General features: G+C 44.0%; 1 protein-coding gene across 9 annotated transcripts in view; it reads left to right on the forward strand.

Moving 5' to 3' along the window:
- The window catches only part of RACGAP1 (Rac GTPase activating protein 1), a 33,371-nt gene extending 22,389 nt beyond the window's left edge, over positions 1 to 10,982 (forward strand). For 8 of the 9 annotated variants that reach the window (XM_079937269.1, XM_079937264.1, XM_079937266.1 and 5 more), the window contains 12 exons: positions 755 to 808; positions 1,501 to 1,581; positions 2,324 to 2,441; positions 2,918 to 3,048; positions 3,696 to 3,860; positions 5,059 to 5,154; positions 5,242 to 5,440; positions 6,955 to 7,060; positions 7,236 to 7,368; positions 7,483 to 7,618; positions 9,484 to 9,592; positions 9,900 to 10,982. In XM_079937269.1, coding sequence (XP_079793395.1) covers positions 755 to 808; positions 1,501 to 1,581; positions 2,324 to 2,441; positions 2,918 to 3,048; positions 3,696 to 3,860; positions 5,059 to 5,154; positions 5,242 to 5,440; positions 6,955 to 7,060; positions 7,236 to 7,368; positions 7,483 to 7,618; positions 9,484 to 9,592; positions 9,900 to 9,975 — 1,404 coding nt within the window. In that variant the 3' untranslated portion in view covers positions 9,976 to 10,982. The remainder of the gene's footprint in view (positions 1 to 754; positions 809 to 1,500; positions 1,582 to 2,323; positions 2,442 to 2,917; positions 3,049 to 3,695; positions 3,861 to 5,058; positions 5,155 to 5,241; positions 5,441 to 6,954; positions 7,061 to 7,235; positions 7,369 to 7,482; positions 7,619 to 9,483; positions 9,593 to 9,899) is intronic. The other variant, XM_079937270.1, reaches the window with a different exon arrangement.
- Positions 10,983 to 18,145: the final 7,163 nt, after the last annotated feature.

An 18,145-nucleotide genomic window follows, 5' to 3' on the forward strand; every position in this document is an offset into this window, starting at 1 on the left:
TTTAGAGCTAGACCTATGATATGATATCTGTTGTAACTGAAGCTGAATCAAACAACCAGTAGCTAAATTACTTGACCATAAATTGGAGAGGTTAAATTTATTTAGCTAAGCTATATACGACTGTTTTTGGATTTTGTGTTTTCAGGGATGATCAGGATCAGGAGGTCATAGGTAGCTACTAAAAATGAATGCAAATGGTTAAAATGAGCGAAGTGAACTAGACCACAGTGAAAGACAAATAATTCTTCAGTGTCCACATGAATGTCTTTTTTAGGGCCCAAGGAGGAGGGATGATTGAGAGATGTAAAACCTAAATTAGAACTTTTAAAGTGGCTACATTGTACAGAACACCTGATTAGACGATAGCAATCCCTTAAGAGTAAGGCTCACATCTAACGCCAGCAGTATAGTGCCCAACATTCTGTAAGTTCTAAAACTAATTACAAAAATAATCAGAAATAAAGGACCGGGCACCGAAGATAATCGCGACAGAAGTTGATTCTTTAACCTTTTCTTGCCTTTTTGGTATTGATTCCTGATTCTATTATAATAGCTTCAATTTTGGAAAGAAAGCATGTTAACTCACTACAGCTCTATAGCTATAACATTTGAGACCCTCCCTTTCTGTCTCCCCAAATTGTGAGTTAGGTACTCTGACTCAAGAGGCCTTTAAAATTCTCTGTAAATTTATTTGTACAGGGTTTAGGGGAGGACTAACCAAAGAAAGAAATTAATACAGTTTAATTGTCAACAGGATTGGGATTCTTCTTTGGTCAAGACTTTTAAACTGAAGAAGAGAGAAAAGAGGGTATGTATGGTTTTGTTTAGTTTTGGGGTTTTTTTGTGTTTGTTTGTTTGGTTTTACAAAGTAACAATAAAAAACTTTTCTCCAGAAATGTTGCCATTGTACTGCATTCCTGACATGTTGCTCTAGCTGTTGTTAAACACAGATTACAAGAGAATCCATGTTGCAGGGGCAGTAATTGATGTTCCTTGATGTCCTAACTCAGGACAGGATCCCATCCTGTTTCACTCTTCTGGGCTGCTCTCAGTTCATTCATGGAGAGTAAAAGGATATATTTAAGTTTGTTTGAGTTGTCATATGAATTTTTATGCAGGACTTTTGTGCTCTGATATAAGTTTCAGCTGAAATGTGTGTATAATGGGATATACAGAGATCTATCTTTGTGCTTGTTTAGGGTCCTTAATATGTTTCCAAAGACTTCATGTCCTTAGATAGGATTCCACTCTACTTTTTCTGGTGCTGTCATCTAAATTTTTCCAAAGCTTGCTTGTTTCTTATAGGGCACTGAGGGCATTTTTGTGTTGGTACAACTTAAGCTTCATGTGGAAATAGGCAGTGAGAGAGTGCACATTGTTATTTCCTGCAGTCCTGGTACCTAGGACTTGCATCCAAGTTATCCAATGGAATAATTTTATCTTTTGTGCTTCAGATCTTCTATTTGGCACTAAAGTTCTTGGTTTTTGCCCCATCTCTAGCGCTCTAGTAGCCGACAGTTCATTGATGGTCCCCCCGGACCTGTAAAGAAAACTCGTTCCATTGGCTCCACAGCAGACCAGGTAAGAATAGCCAGGCCAGGGCCTCCCTGGTGGCACAGTGGTTAAGAATCTCCCAGTGGTTAAGAACCCTGGGTCATGGGTTCGAACCCTAGTCTGGGAAGATCCCACATGCCGCCGAGCAGCTAAGCTCGTGTGCCACAACTGCTGAGCCCGAGTGCCACAACTAGTGAGGCCTGCGCGCCTAGAGCCCACGCTTCGCAACAAGAGAAGCTACCACAATGAGAAGCCCACGCACTGCGACAAAGAGTAGCCCCTGCTCTCTGCAACTAGAGAAAGCTTGTGCGCAGCAACGAAGACCCAGCACAGCCATAAATAAATAAATACATAAAAGAATAGCCAGGCCAAGAGAATTGTGGTCTTGAACACATCAAAGTTTAGCGGCCCCAAGCATTAAAAATCCTAAGTCAACATTGCAGTGTTATTTTGAGAGAGATGTTCAGTGAGCGTTTTTCTGTGTAATAGGATCCTTATCATCCATATGAATAGAGTAGTAAACGGCTGTCAGCTTTATGTGTGGTTCTTAGTTGTTTGTATGTGTGTTCCTGTGACCTGTATTTCTATTTGAAAGTATGAGATTTCAACTGTAAGAGTGTTTGGGGCTGGGGGCTTAAGTCCTGACCTGAGCTAAGTCCTTAAGTTCTGACCTAATTCCTGAGACTCAGGAATTTTTTAACTATTCCAAAACACCTATAGTAGAGGGGAAATTAGATTTATCCTTCCCTCATTACAACCTTTGTTTCAGGGAAATGAATCCATAGTTGCAAAAACTACAGTTACTGTTCCCAATGATGGCGGGCCCATTGAAGCTGTGTCCACTATTGAGACTGTGCCATATTGGACCAGGAGCCGAAGGAAAACAGGTCTGCTGGGTTTGTGGCTGAATTGCCTGTGTAAAACAACTGGTAAAATCTGGGGAGAATTGGTTTCTTAGAACCCTCATGAGGCAGGGGTTGGATGTTTTGGGTAGTTGCTTACTGAGGGCCAGAGCACTGTTTGTGTCATGCCCTGCCTTTGGCTTGCTAGCCTGGCCTACACCACTATATAACTTGTTTCTCTGGAAACAGTTTTTTGCATAGCCATTGTATTCACTTCTGATTATTGTTACAGATTACTGATTATCTACCAGTTATATTAAAATTGGGGTTAAAAATCCAGAAGGGGGAATTCCCTGGTGGTCCAGTGGTTAGGACTCTGCGCTTTCTGCCGAGGGCCCGGGTTCAATCCCTGGTCGGGCAACTGAGACGCCACAAGCCATGCAGCGCAACAAAAAGAAAAAAAAGAATTCAGAAGGAACAAAATACCTAAGACACAAAGCTTAGAGTTGCCTGCTTTCTAGGTACTTTACAGCCTTGGAATAGTGACTCCACCTTGAGCAGCAGGCAGCTGGAGCCAAAAACCGACACAGACGGCTCCAGCACTCCACAAAGCAATGGAGGGATGCGCCTGCATGACTTTGTCTCTAAGACGGTAAATCTGGGATTGCTGCTGCTCTTGGGCACATCTACTTTTTAAATTGTGGGAGTAATATTTACTAGCAACAAATTTAAATACTTTAGTGTTGTAAAGTTAAATGTCGAATTTCCTTCCTCCTTCTTATCCCACTTTCCAGGGTTACAGAGGGTGTGTATCTTTCCGTTCTGTGAGTAATATTAAATTAAAAGAAAGCAACTTTTCAGAAGCAGTTGTTTGTGCTTTTTAGTGACATGTATTTACATTTCATGCTTGAACATGGCACGTTTTAACTTTGTCCCACTTGATTTACTCATAAAAACCTGAGCAAACTGACTGAGGCTCAGAGGAATTAACTGACTTGTTTGAGCCACAGGATAGTAAGTAGCAAAGTTAACATGGGGGTTTTCTGACTCCTTGCCAACAAATTCTTTCCACTACTGTACAGTGATCCCTTGCAGCTGGATGCCCTTATGCAAGTTACTTAGCCACCTTTTGCTTCTGTTTCCTTATCTTAAAAAAATTATAGGATTATTGTGAGAATTACACAAGTAAATATGTGTAAAGGGATGAGGAAGTTGTTTGGCACATGCTAAGTGCTTAATAAACATCGGTTGATATGATGATAATTTTCTAATTCATACTACTTCCTGTTTCATCCTCAGGTTATTAAACCCGAATCTTGTGTACCATGTGGAAAGCGAATAAAGTTTGGCAAGCTGTCTCTGAAGTGTCGAGACTGTCGTGTGGTCTCTCATCCAGAATGTCGGGACCGCTGTCCCCTTCCCTGCATTCCTACCCTGATAGGGACACCTGTCAAGATCGGAGAAGTATGTATGACCTGTGGGAACCATCATCGTGTTATGGCTTCTTTAGCTTTTAAAAGCTTTAGGTCATTTTTTTCAAAAATTAATGATGCCACATATATTTTTTCCCACAAATAATGAATAGAAATTGTAAAATGTTAACCTGCAGCAGAATCCTATTTGGGTTTGTCTGTCTGTTTAGTAACCTTTCTAAACCAAACTCCTCTTCCTTTTCCTTCCCTCCCTTCCCCTTTCTCTCTCCCTCCCTTTCCTTGTTTTCATCCTATTTTCCTTCTCCCTTCCCTCCCCCGCTTCATTTTCTCTGCCTCGTCCTTCCCCTCCCCATCCCATCCGATTTTGTAAAATTTCAAACATATACAAAAGTAGAGAGGTTAATATAACTAACCCTAGCTCCTATCACTCAACTTCCACGATCACTGATTCGTGTCCAGTCTTGATTTATTAATACCCCCATCTACTCTTCACCCTGTTCAGTGAATTATTTTGAAGCAAATCCCAGCCATCATGTAATTTCATCTTTGACTATTCTTTTTCTTATGTTAGAGATATTCCATACTATGCTCTTTAGATTATTTCTAAAGTTTGATTCATTAAGAAATTATTGTTATAAGCAACAGTAGCAAGAATCAAAACAAAATGGCTATGCTGCTACCCAGCCTCCAGCAAATCAAAGGTTACTTTTCTTTAATCTTAAGAGTTCTTATCCATGCATGTAATTTTTTACAAATTTTCTGTATTCTAATATAGAACCATGGAGTTCTCTCCTACAGATAGGTTTGTGTCATGATCAACTGTGAGTTAGTTGTGTTAAATAATTTTTCTTGCTAAGAATAATTACAGTATAGAAAAGGCTTTCTTTTTTAGAGTAATAAATTAGTTTATATTATACTCCATACCTGTGATCTCATTATTGCTTTCTTTCTGATGCCCTTGACTATAAGAGGAGCAGGGGCAGAGTTGTAGCTAGTGGTCTTTTATTACTTGTTCATGCAAGAGTGTGGTATATGTGACCATAAATCAGTCCTGGTGTGGAGGTAGGAAAATAATTGAGTCTTTGTTTTAATACATGCTTTGGGAAGAGGAATTTAAAAGTAAACATGATGTCCCAGCCTGAATATTAGTCTGGGGATGGCTCTTTCCATTGGTCTTCATCTGCTGGTCTAAGTGGTGTAAATACTAATTTTAAACTCGCCTTTTTCAGGGAATGCTGGCAGATTATGTGTCCCAGACTTCTCCAATGATCCCTTCAATTGTTGTCCACTGTGTAAATGAGATTGAGCAGAGGGGGCTGACTGAGGTAAGAGTCCACCCTTGGAGAGGGTGAATTTGTTACTTGTGTCAGTAATTAAGAGGTTTTTAACTGAAAGTGTCATCTTGATAATAGACAGGCCTGTATCGGATCTCAGGCTGTGACCGGACAGTAAAAGAGCTGAAAGAGAAATTCCTCAGAGTGAAAACTGTACCCCTCCTCAGCAAAGTGGATGACATCCATGCTATCTGTAGCCTCCTGAAAGACTTCCTTCGAAACCTCAAAGAACCCCTTCTGACCTTTCGGCTAAACAAGACCTTTATGGAAGCAGCAGGTAAGGGCAGATCTTAATACTTAAATGTGGGACTTCCCTGATGGTCCAGTGGTTAAGATCCCGCACTCCCAATGCAGGGGGCCTGGGTTCGATCCCTGGTCAGGGAACTAGATCCCCACATGCTGCAACTAAAAGATTCCGCGTGCCGCAACAAAGATCCTGCACCCAGCAGCCGCAGCTAAGACCCGGTGCAGCCAAATGAATTTAAAAAACAAAAAAAAACCCTTAAATGTGAGTCCCATGGGACAGGAATTTTTGACTTTTCTGTTTCCTGTTTTCTGTTTTATCCCCTGCCTGGTACGTGCCTGAAACATAGCAGTTGCTCAGATACTTTGATGGATGAATAACTCTATCCACGTTCCCCACGGCTATCCTCTTCCTGTCTAAACTGTATAGGGTCCTAACAGGTTTTTTTGTTGTTGCTTTGTGTTGTGTTTTTGGTCAAGTTTTAGGTTGTCCTTTTGAACTTGGAGCCATCTTTGATTTTTTTACCTCACGCCCAGCATCTAATCCATTGGCAAATCATGTCAACAAAGGCCCTGTAAATATATCTTAAATTTAAACTGTGTCACTCCTATTATTATCTTGACCTCTCTTACCCTGGAGTGATGTAAGAACCTACTGGTTTTCCTGTTTCTACTCTTGCCCTCTACAGTATAATCTTCACACAGAAGCTAGAGTGGTCCTTTTAAAATTTAAGTTAGGTAATGTCCCTTCTGTCCTCAGTATTCTCCAAAGTCTTCCCAAAAGTCTCAGAATAAAATCCACAGTCCTTAACAAGCCCCAAAGACCCCACATGATTTGGGTCCTGGCAACATCATTTCTTTCAACACCCTTCCCCTCCTTTCTTCTTTTCTAGTTACACTGGAATTCTTGCAGTTCTTAGAACATAACCAAGCTTACTCCCATCGAGGCCATCATGTTTGTTGTCTCAGCCTGGAGTGATTTGCTCCTTTATTTCCTTTCAGGTTTCTTTTTGGATAGCTTGTCCTCAGAAACACCTTTCCTGACCACCTTGTCAGAAAGAACAGCTACCATTACTTTCTAGTTTCTTGCCTGCCTTACTGTTTATTATACGTATCACTGTCTGATAGGTATTTGCTTTTTGACTGACTCCTCCGGTAGCATGAGGCAAGGTCCTTTGTTTAGTTCTGCTTGATTCTGAGCACTTAGAACAGTGCCTGGCACATAGTAGACTCTTAACATGTTTTGTGAACGAATACCTTCTTAATAATTGTAGTCACTGCACTTATATGTCTGCATTCCTGGAAACATGAGTTTCCAGCTGCTTTCCCTAACTGCAAGAGCTGGTTTTTTAAGAGTTCTGATTTCTAATATTGAGCTGTTGGCCAGTATCCTGCTTGTTAATGAAACTAGAGTCTGGTGCAGTCATGAACCTAATCAGAAGTTTCAGAAGCTTACTGTATAGATGAGACTTTGTGATCGATAACTTGGAAGGCCCGCTGTCAAAGGAAAGAAGTCTAGGCCTCTTGGTACTTTCTTTTCATTTATAGAAATCACAGATGAGGACAACAGCATAGCTGCCATGTACCAGGCTGTTGGTGAACTGCCCCAGGCCAACAGAGACACATTAGCTTTCCTCATGATTCACTTGCAGAGGTGAGTAGAGCAGAAATTTGTCTCTGGGAGTCAGGGAATTTTGCCAAGGGGAAGAGAATGGGGTTGGGTGTTAGAGAGGGAATGTGAGGGCTGAATTGTTTTCCTATAGATCTTATATTTTGATCTGCTTTTAAGCAGAGGGACAAGTCTTCTAATTTAATGCTCTTTTACTTAGAGTGGCTCAGAGCCCAAGCACTAAAATGGATGTTGCCAATCTGGCTAAAGTCTTTGGCCCTACAATAGTTGCCCATGCTGTGCCCAATCCAGATCCAGTGATAATGTTACAGGACATCAAGCGTCAGCCCAAGGTAAGCAAGCATGTATGTCTATATACGTGAACTTGTGTAACATAACGGGAGAGAATGGTGAGAGGTAAAAGCCCTGAGCATTGGAAGTTTGCTAACATATTTGATGGCATTTAGGTGGTAGAGCGCCTGCTTTCACTACCCCTGGAATACTGGAGTCAGTTCATGATGGTGGAACAAGAGAACATTGACCCCATGCATGTCATCGAAAACTCAAATGCCTTTTCAACACCACAGACCCCAGATGTTAAAGGTAAGGCAAGGCCTAAGGTGTGCTTTTTAAAGGGCCTGACTCCCTCTCTGGTTTTTGGTCAGGTGCCCTCTCCTTGCCTTTGCTAGAGCTGTTTGAAATGTATATTCTTCAATAAAATTAAAATAATTTTGAGAATGATAAAGAAAAATTTGTACAGTTCCATCCTATTATTTTTTTCACTTTTCCATATTCTCCTTTCTTTACCCATATGGATATTTTTAAAAAATATAGATAGACTAAGTTAGATATAATTATTTCTTATTTTACTAAGCATTTTGTGAGAACTTTCTCTGTTACTATATAATCTTATTTATCATTTTTATGGTTGTAAACTAGAATTTGCTTAAATATTCTATTAGGTATTGATGTTGTTTTTCAACTTTTCATAATTACATATAGTGATGCCATCAACATTATATGTATGTACCTTTTTTTTCCTAATGATAAATTCCCAGGAGTGGGAATTACTGAATTAAAAGTTCTAAACATTTTTGTTTCTTGGTATGTTTTACCAACTTGATTTCTTTCTTTCTTTCTTTCTTTAATATAGATTTTAAAAATAAATGTATTTATTTATTTATTTATTTATTTATTTAACTTATGACTGCATTGGGTCTTCGTTGCTGCGCGCGGGCTTTCTTTAGTTGTGGCAAGTGTGGGCTACTCTTCATTGCGGTGCATGGGCTTCTCATTGCAATGGGTTTTCTTGTTGGGGAGCATGGGCTCTAGGTGCATGGGCTTCAGTAGTTGTGGTGCACAGGCTTTAGTAGTTGTGGCTCGCGGGCTTAGTTGCTCCGCGGTATGTGGGATCTTCCTGGACCAGGGCTTGAACCCGTGTCCCCTGCACTGGCAGGTGGATTCTTAACCACCGTCCCACCAGGGAAGCCCCAACTTGATTTTTTAAAGGCTTTTTCCAGTTTGTACTGCCACCAAAAATATATGAGGCTGGTTTCATTCCAACTTCACTGGCTTCGGAGACCTATTCTTTCATTATTGCAAATTCCTTTTTTTTTGCGGTACGCGGGCCTCTCACTGTCGTGACCTCTCCCGTTGCGGAGCACAGGCTCCGGACGCGCAGGCTCAGCGGCCATGGCTCACGGGCCCAGCTGCTCTGCGGCATGTGGGATCTTCCCGGACCGGGGCACGAACCCGTGTCCCCTGCATCGGCAGGCGGACTCTCAACCACTGCGCCACCAGGGAAGCCCCGCAAGTTCCTTTTTAAGGGAGCATATTGTTTTTTCTAGTATAGGAAAAATCAAATAGATGTTAGATTTGTGAAGTTTGGAGTTTGAGAATGGCTTAACTCAGAAAATGAGTGTGAGAATGGCTTAACTCAGAAAATGAATGTCAACTACTCACTGAGCAGTTGCTTGCATAGTTCAAAAAATATACTGGGGCTTCCCTGGTGGCGCAGTGGTTGAGAGTCTGCTTGCCAATGCAGGGGACACGGGTTCGAGCCCTGGTCTGGGAAGATCCCACATGCCGCGGAGCAACTAGGCCCGTGAGCCACAACTGCTGAGCCTGCGCGTCTGGAGCCTGTGCTCCGCAACAAGAGAGGCCGCGATAGTGAGAGGCCCGCGCACCGCGATGAAGAGTGGCCCCCGCTCACCACAACTAGAAAAAGCCCTTGCACAGAAACGAAGACGCAACACAACCATAAATAAATAAATAAAATTAAAAAAATATATATATATATATATACTGGTGTGTTATAAAATGATGACAAAACTGACCTCTGGGACTTTGCTAGGTCTCTAACCTTAGCTCTTAAGTGTTTCACAGGATATTCAGCTTAATACTGGCTGCCTGCAAGAGTGCTTTCTTTTTTCCCTTCCTTTAAAAATATGTCTTACCTTTGATTGAAGTGAGTTTACTGGGGCCTGTGACCACTCCTGAGCATCAGTTCCTCAAGACTCCTTCATCCAGCTCCCTGTCACAGAGAGTCCGCTCCACCCTCACCAAGAACACTCCCAGGTATGCAAAATTGGTCTGCTCAGGAAATAAAAAATGACTGCTTCCTTAGACTTCTTTCCCATCATGCTGAAGCTTACTGAAAGAAAAATTGAATTAGATCTTAGCTAGCAGCTCGACTTTAAAAGCCCCTTTTTAAAAAGGGTCTGAAGGTCTTTACTGTTTCCTCTCCCTCATCTCAGGTGACAAAGAATAGCTTACAGAGTAGTTGTTGAGGGTTTCCTACTTATAATTGATTATGTCAAGTAATGTTACAGTTGTTTATCATTTTTTATAGAATACTTTTCCAGTTCATTCTCTTTTTCTTTAGATTTGGGAGCAAAAGCAAGTCTGCCACCAACCTAGGACGACAAGGCAACTTTTTTGCTTCTCCAATGCTCAAGTGAAGTCACGTCTCCTGTTACTTGCCAGCGTTTACCGACTACAAGGAAGGGCACACCTGTACTGTCTGCTCTGCAGCCTCCTGTACTCATTACTACTTTTAGCATTCTCCAGGCTTTTAATCAAGTTTAATTGTGCATGGGGGTTTTATGAAAACTATTTATATCTCCTTCTCCTCAAGTAATGTAATATCAACACCTTGTGCTGTCATCGGGAGCTTTTAGATGGGAGATCTTTACAGGGGTAGAAGTGGGATATGAAATTCGTTGTGATTCTTTTGGGGGCTGGGGGTACATCCCTTTGCCTTAAAGCCAAATTCTCTCATGTAATGACCTTTCTCTGGTGTAATTTCCATGAGACAGTGGTAGAAGCCCTACCTCTTTGGTAAGATTGACTTGTCTCAGGGTGGGGAGTGGGAGGGCAGGGTAAAGAAAGGTTTTGACAGAAGATTTAGGATGGCTCCTTCGAGAACTTGGAAATTCCCCTTCCCCCATTATGAACTGAGCTATAACACGGAGCCTTCATAGAAATGGGGTACGGTGAGGACTGAACTAATAGTGAGAGTGTGCTTAGCTTTAATTTGGATTGATTAGGTTTAATAGTGTTAAGTGGCACAACCTTGTAAAAGTGATACTACAATTTATATTTATTTCTAATGGGCCTCTGGCTGGACTTTCGGTTTGGTTGGGGTCAAAGCCAGTTTGTTCTTAAGTTGAATTCATTCTGATGCTTGACACCCCCCACCCCCTTGTCCATTTAGAAGCCCTGCTTCTAAAAGTCAGTGTACCATCTGTTTGGCACTCAACTAACAATTAAGAGTAGGCTATAAGGGAGGATTGTCAATATTTTGAGTGGCAAGAAAAGCCACAGTCATTTTGTCTTTGCACTTTGGATACTGAAATCTTCCTGTGTAACATAGCTACATCTAGATAAATATGAGCTTTTTCTTCTATTAAAATTATTTCCAATGTCTATCAAAATGCTTTCTTTTATAGAATGTTTATGACCCATAGTGGCCTATAAAACATGTATTTGGAATACTATTTGGAAAAAAGTAAATAGTTTTTTTTCAAAATGAATGTAAGGTTGGTTTTCTTGTCCTGGAAGGTAACCTTAAATTCCTTTTTTTTAGGAAATATTTTTCTTCAAAGTGTCATGAGTCTATCATTCATTTATCCCCTCCCCCATCACCACCTTCTCCCAACTTCACCACCACCAGGAGTTTGTTTCTTCGTTTCAGTCTCTTTCATTGTCCAAATTGAAGTCCTAGATTTTTCCTGACTCTTACCCTCTTTTTTTTTGGGTTTTTTTTGCGGTACGCGGGCTTCTCACTGTTGTGGCCTCTCCCGTTGCGGAGCACAGGCTCCGGACACGCAGGCTCAGCGGCCATGGCTCACGGGCCTAGCCGCTCCGCGGCATGTGGGATCTTCCCGGACCGGGGCACGAACCCGTGTCCCCTGCATCGGCAGGCGGACTCTCAACCACTGTGCCACCAGGGAAGCCCTTACCCTCTTGTTTGAAGAAATGACTTTAAACAAAAATCAAACTTTTTAAACAAGTCTTTAGGGATCAGAATGGTGCAGAAAAACAACAACAACAGCAACAACCCAAACGATTCTGTCTGGCTCACTGCCTGGAACATCCTTCACTGCTGGAAGTGACTCTGGAGTGAGCTGGGATGATTAACTGAGGGCACCTGCACTTGGAACTCTGAAGCTGGTGAACAGAATGTATCTGAGATTGAACGTAAACAGTGGCAGGCTTAATAGAGAGAGGAGGCAACCTACTGGCTTTTCTCCCAGGAGGTGGCAGCTCTCGCAGCAGGGCCCATCTGCCTCAGCAAATTGACAGAAGATGGGTCCCGTCTCGAGACCCTTACCCCCTTTTACACACACACACACAGGACTGTTACGTTTTGTTGTTTTTTTTAACTTTGTCCTAGATGCCATCTCCTATGTCTCTGTAAGCCTGGTGTTGGCCTGGCTCCATATTTGCTGTTCTGTGGTATCTCCCCAAGGTGCATTTTAAGTTACTAATGTAGAGGAAGTAAATGGATTGTATAATGTCAGTGAAGGCAAGATGATGCTATGCAGGAACTGATGGCCCATTAACGAAAAAGGAAATGGTCCTGTGTGTCAAGTGTTGGCAGCCAGTTGCTCAGTTTTTGGGCTAGGCCGAGACCTTAGCCATGAAAATAATTCTGATATTGGCAGAGGGAAATATGTACCAACCTTCAGCTTCTTTAACAGTACTTCATGTGGAACAGCTTGAATTTCGAGGGCTTTCTTAATTAAATTGTGCTCCCTTGATGTGAGATCTATGGAAGGGGCTTTGGAGTGGGTGTCACCCCACCTCCTGCTCCTAAATATGTCTGATGCTGCCTGTTACTCTGTTTTTAATGCATTTTAGCTTTATTACCCCACTTGCTAATAGCTGGAATATTCACATCTTTAAATCCATTCACCTCCATCAATCTATGTAAGTCTCCTAAGTTTGATGCTTATTTAACTGGGCAAGCATTACATGGTTTGATTTAGCGGCAACAATTTGTGTTTATTATTGGTATTTAACGTTTTTTTTCTTAAGAAGGTGAATTCTTTGCTTGCAGAAATAGAGGGTGAGAAGGCATCATGCGTTTCCATCAGAGGACTATAAGGATGCTCAATTGATTTCCCGTGGGGAAAAAAGTCATTTTTGGCTGTGAACTGACACTGTGGCATTGAAAGGGGTCTCGAGTTCCTAAATTCGTGCTTAAGTTATCAGGCAGCACAAAGTGACAAGGAGTGCTGCGTGAGTGCAGTGAGCAGAGATCCCAGGCTTGCTGTTTTTGTTTTATAGGGCTTCTCTTCCCACCTCACGCTTCAGGTAGGTAGACAGACGTACACACATGCATATACATATGGTATATGGTTTCCTATTGGAAAGCATTTGGGAGACCAACTGCTGTGCCTGGAATACTGACCAGTTTGCTTAATCATGCATCACCTTTTCTTAGATTCTCAGCAGGAGCAGGGAAGGGAGCTGCTGTGGCGTCCAGAGCTGAGAAGCAAGGGTGGCAGGCACAGGGTTCAGTGTTCAAGTCGGCACAGCTCACACAGTAGGTTCTCGATCAATGTGCTTTGATGGTAATCTCAGTTGTGACTCAGGCTTCAGCCACTGGTGCGAAAAGCTTTTAAGCGTGCAGAGTCAGGGCATGTTAGTCATTGTGCTTTTAGTATAAACTGGGTTTGGAGAGTGGCCATTTAACCTAAGAATTTAGTAATTAAAAAAAATCTGTCCCTGTAGCTGGTATATTTTGTAAATAAGTGAAAGTCCCAGGCCAAGAGGTCCTTAACTCGTGTAATTTATTAGACTCTCGTTTTCAGAGTCTATTTGTTGATGGTTTCTGTTCACGAAGTCAGGCTGAAGACAGCTTGACGTCACCAAGAATAACCTTGCAGTGTGTGGGAGCCTTGTCCTCTGCAGTCGTGTGGGATGGGAAAGGAGGCCACTTTTCAGGGACACAGAGTTGGAAGCAGGAATTTTTTCCTCTTGTATACCTTCTCCCTCTGTAACTTGCCAGGCTTCATTTAGTTGCACTGTTTTTATACAGCATTACTCTCGCATCTCACATGGCTGGACACCATCTGTGTGTTAGGCTTAGACACATGTAAATGGACATTTAGACTTCTCATAAAGCACTTGCCAGTTAATATCTTCTCTGGTCGTCAATGAAGATGGAATTAAAAAGAAGCCTCTAGAAAATATAATATGGTGATGTACAGTATACTGGTTGCTTCCGTTTATCATCTTATTTGACCTCGGCACACCCATGTGTGGTGGGCGGGATAGTTGATATGATCCCAATCGATGAAAAATTCAGAGAGGTCATTTGGCTCAAATTCTCATAAACTATAGTTTAGTTGGGATTAGAACCAGGAGATTAAGCTCCTGCTCTGGAGGTCAGCTGTGGTGCTTGCTACTTCAGACTTCCTCAGCTTCGTGGGGCCTGTTAATACATTATTAGGTATGTAAATAATTCCACGCAGGGCTGTATGTGGATGTGCCTGTGTGCTCTCAACAGATGACCCAGAAAGAGCAGGAAGGCCCAGGCTGCTGGGAAAAGCATTGGGATAGGAGAATGTCTTAACGTTGGCTTGTTAGGATGGAGGACCTGGGCTCGGTGGTCCGGGGCTGAGCTCTGTGTGCAAGGTGGAGGAGGAGCTGGTGGAGGAGGAGCTTAAGGTTGCTCCTGGTGGGAGTCTGTTTTCAGACCACCCGTGAGCATTTTGTGTGCTCCGAAGCTTCGAGCCAAGAAGAGGCAAGTCTCTGAGCGAAAGCCATCATCCTGCTTTTAGAGACGTGTCAGCGGATTAGCTTATTGGCTTTCCCCCTGAGTGGCATTAGCTCTCACCCCGTCTCATGTTCACCATCTGGCTTTGAGTAAGAAGTCTTCAAGTGATCTCTCTTCAGCAGCCCGCTCTGTGCCAGGGCTTTCTGAGGGCTGTTCAGCTTTCTCCCTCATCAACCCCAGGGCCCAGTGCTCTCTGAGAAGAGGAAGCCTGTCTGTTTGTGTCCACATGTATACACACCTGGGATCCAAACAACACTTGAGACCTCAGAGAAAAAATCGGTTCAAAGGAGAATGAGTGTGTGGTTAGTGGCCTAAAGTCTTGTCAGAACTGACAAGTGGATCTGTCCTTATGTGAGTTTTAAAGATGGAGTCGTTCTTGCTACAGAGAAAGCTCTGCCTGTGAGATGATACCGTTGGTCCAGATTTTAGTAGAGTGAACACTACCAAGGGGCTGGGATTTTTCCTCCTTATTGGAAAGCAAAGCCTGTGGGTGGACGTGCTTAACTGAGCCACCTCCCCTCCTCCCAGGGAGCTGGCTGCTCTCTCCTCCTAGGTTAATATACATCGACTGGGGCTAAATGCCTGATGCTTCTGGACAGAGTCCAGCCCCTCACAGAGCAGCCGCACTGTGGAGATACAGCTGCTGGCATTAAAGGGCTAAGCCCTTTCCAGCTGCTTTGCTTTAATGGGAACTGCCTGCAGTCGGCAGCTTAACGGTGCTGTCTTAGCCTGATTAGGAGGAAATAACTAATCTCGGGGCATTGGCCTGGAGGCTCAGGGGAAGGTAACCCGCTAGGGTGGGAAGTGGTTGGATAAATGGTGTTGGAGTGCTAGGTGATGATATAAAAAATGGCAGTCCCGGCTTTGGCAGGGTTTGTGTTTTGTTTTGCCTCTGTGAGAAACGTGGGGTTCTCTTCAGTGGACTCCCTGGCGCTGAAGGAGAGGAGATGGTCGCTGTGAGGGGCAGCCTGGGTATTCAAAAGCTGGAATAGCAACAGATGCGCAGAGGAGTTGAGAGCATACAAGGGCCATGGTGTCCATCCCCTTTAAAGGAAGAAGACTTGAGCCCCTCCAACGTGGTCCCCCCTTGGGCCTTCCATTCCCAAATCTGACTTAAAGAGCCAAGATTTGAAGGAGAAATGATCATTTCCTTGATTGTAAAATGCACTTAAAAATACAATTTAATACCTGAGTATTGAGATGACTTATAATCTGTGGCATATAATGCAGTGCTTTTCTTTCTTAGTGGCTTGTACAATAGCGGTGCATCTTATTATCAACGTTATTTGGGTTGGAAATGTTAGCTGTTCTTGGGAGATAGGCTGTTGGCTAGACCAGATGTGGAGGTGAGGGAAGCTGCTACGTAGCTGTGATCAGAGAAAGATTAAAATGGGGAGTTTCCCCAGGTCTGAGGGAAGCCATGGTGTAGGAAAAGCAAGGCTCAACCCCAGGATGCTTGGCATGAAGAAGCAGACGAGTAATTTGTAGGAGAGGATCAAAATCTGTCCCAATCATGACCCCCAGAGCCCTCACGTGTGACCCCTGAATTGAGGAAGTGGCAAAAGAAGCCATTATGAATCAGTGAGGCTGTGACCAAAATAATAGCACCTTCTGGTGGAGTTCTGAAATCACGGTATAGTACTGAAACATTCAGGGTTCTTTAACACAGAGGTGTTAGATAATCTGTGCAAACCTTTGGCTCACCAAATCCAGAACACCAGAGGTCTTTCCTCACTAGAAACTGGAAGGCCATGGTAGGGCACCAACAAAAAAGGGGACAGATGGCCAAGTTAAGGAACCTGTTGCCTGGAGATGAGATTAAAAATACAATTTTGCTTAAGAAAGTCTTCCTGCTTGGGTAGAGAGAGGTGTTCAAATAACTATGAAGTGATGTGTTCAGTGCCAGGACGGAGGTGGGTGCAGAGTGCTGTGGGAACTCAAAGTGGGGAGGAGCTGGAGGCTTCAGAGAGCCTCAGAGGTGATGACATGAAAGCGAGGTCTCAGCGTGAACCGGGCGGCTCGAGAGGCCTGGAAGCATAATCGGGGCTGGGGAAGCACTTCTAGGCTGGTGCTCCATAACTGGACACTGCCCTAGACTGCTGTCCTGGTCTCTCCTCTGACCCGGGGCTGGGCCCTGGCCTGGCTGGGCCTTGTTCCATCTGCCCACGGGGGCGCAGGGGGAGTTATTGGTCCCTGCCTCTGTCTCTGGCCTCCTCCACCCCCAGCTCTGAGACAAACTGCCCCTTTATCTGACTTAGAGCTCTGAAAAATTTTCATCCTCCCCTTTTCTGCCCATTAACTGTAGCCTATTAATTAGAGTCTTTGGGCTCCCCACTTTCATAAACCCCCTTCACTTACCGTGCCTCCCCTCTGCAGCTTTTACTAAATATGTGAAGCTGCTCCCCGCTGAGAAGTGATTATGTGTCTGTGCAGACCCCCTGCCCCAGCTGCCCAGGTGGTGACCGCTTGGCCGGATGCTTCATCTTGATTAGCCCTGACTTCTCCCCTCCCTCCGTCCCTCCTTCTCTCTCTCTCCTTTACTCAAGCTAAGCCTAGGGTATGGGAAGGAAGTGATCCCTTCTTTAGTAACAGCCTGGCCGTGTTCAAAACTGCAGGAGAAACAGCTGAGCTCATTGGCAGAGGGCATGGCAATCTACCATGATGGTGAAAACCACCACTGATCGAGGGCTGTGTGTCAGGCGCAGTGCTGAACACATGCGCCCCATAAGGTTCTTCCAGACGCTTATGAACAGACCCTGTTTTCCAGATGAGGAAAGTGAGGCTCAGGATCCTGAAGTGACTTGCTTAAGTTCATGCAGCTGTAAGTGCCTGAGCCTGTATTTAAACTCTTTCAACCCTCTCAACCCCTATTCTATCTTTACATGGCCTTTTTAAAAAAAAACCTTGGTGCACAGAATTCCTTCAGGTCAAAGTGATTTTCTCTGGAAAGTGAAAGTCTCCGGATCGTCGTCGTGCTTCTCTTCTCCTCTCAGTCCATGGAGCCCGAATGTGTCCCGGAGCCTGGCCCCTCCGTGGAGCCGCCTCCACTGTGCAGCGTGGTCCCAGATTAGACCTGTCCTCTTTACACCCGGAGGAGGCAGTGGTGGTGGGGGGAGCGGAGAGGGGCTTCCTGCCAGCCAATGGGGATGCGACAGCCATGGCTCTGTGCTCCCATCATCTGCTCCTGCTAAGACAATCATCAACATAAAAGGCTAATTGTATTAATCACCAAGGCGCCCGCCCCGGGCCCCCCTCCCTTTTGGGAGAATTATGAATTGCAATTGCAGATGGCTCTGCTGATTGAAGGCAGCGCTCAGCGGGGAGAAGGGCCAGATCAGATTACACACCATTAATTAAAAACTTCCCCTGACAAAAGGGAGGAAGGGAGTGCACACCAGGGGTCTGCCTGGTTGGGTCTCTGCCCTCCCCAGGCTCCCGCCCCCCATCCAGGCTCAGGGGTTGTGCCTGTGAAGCGAAGCCCCTGGCTGGCACCGCTGAGCTCTGCCCCCGCCCCCCCAAGGCCAACCCTTCCCACATCCAAGCAGATGGCCGGCTGTCCTATTAAAGGGCTCCAGAGAAGGAGAAGCTAACCTTTGGTTACTCATTCCTGTGTCTAACTTTGGATACTCTTCAGATTCTAACCTAATTCCTCACCTCTCATGAAGCTTGTCTCCTCTTGCTCTAGTCTGTTATGACAGAAAACAGCTTTAAAGAACTATTTGTGAAAATAGCCCCCAGCTTTCTCTTCAGGCAATCACCCTTACCCTCTTGTCCCGGAAGTCCCTGGGACAGAGGTTTCCCAGTCTCCTCTGGTGTAGGGGCGGGGGCTCAAGTGTGGCTGT

This window comes from Stenella coeruleoalba (genome assembly GCF_951394435.1).
Source record: "Stenella coeruleoalba genome assembly, chromosome: 11".
Taxonomy (NCBI): Eukaryota; Metazoa; Chordata; class Mammalia; order Artiodactyla; family Delphinidae; genus Stenella; species Stenella coeruleoalba.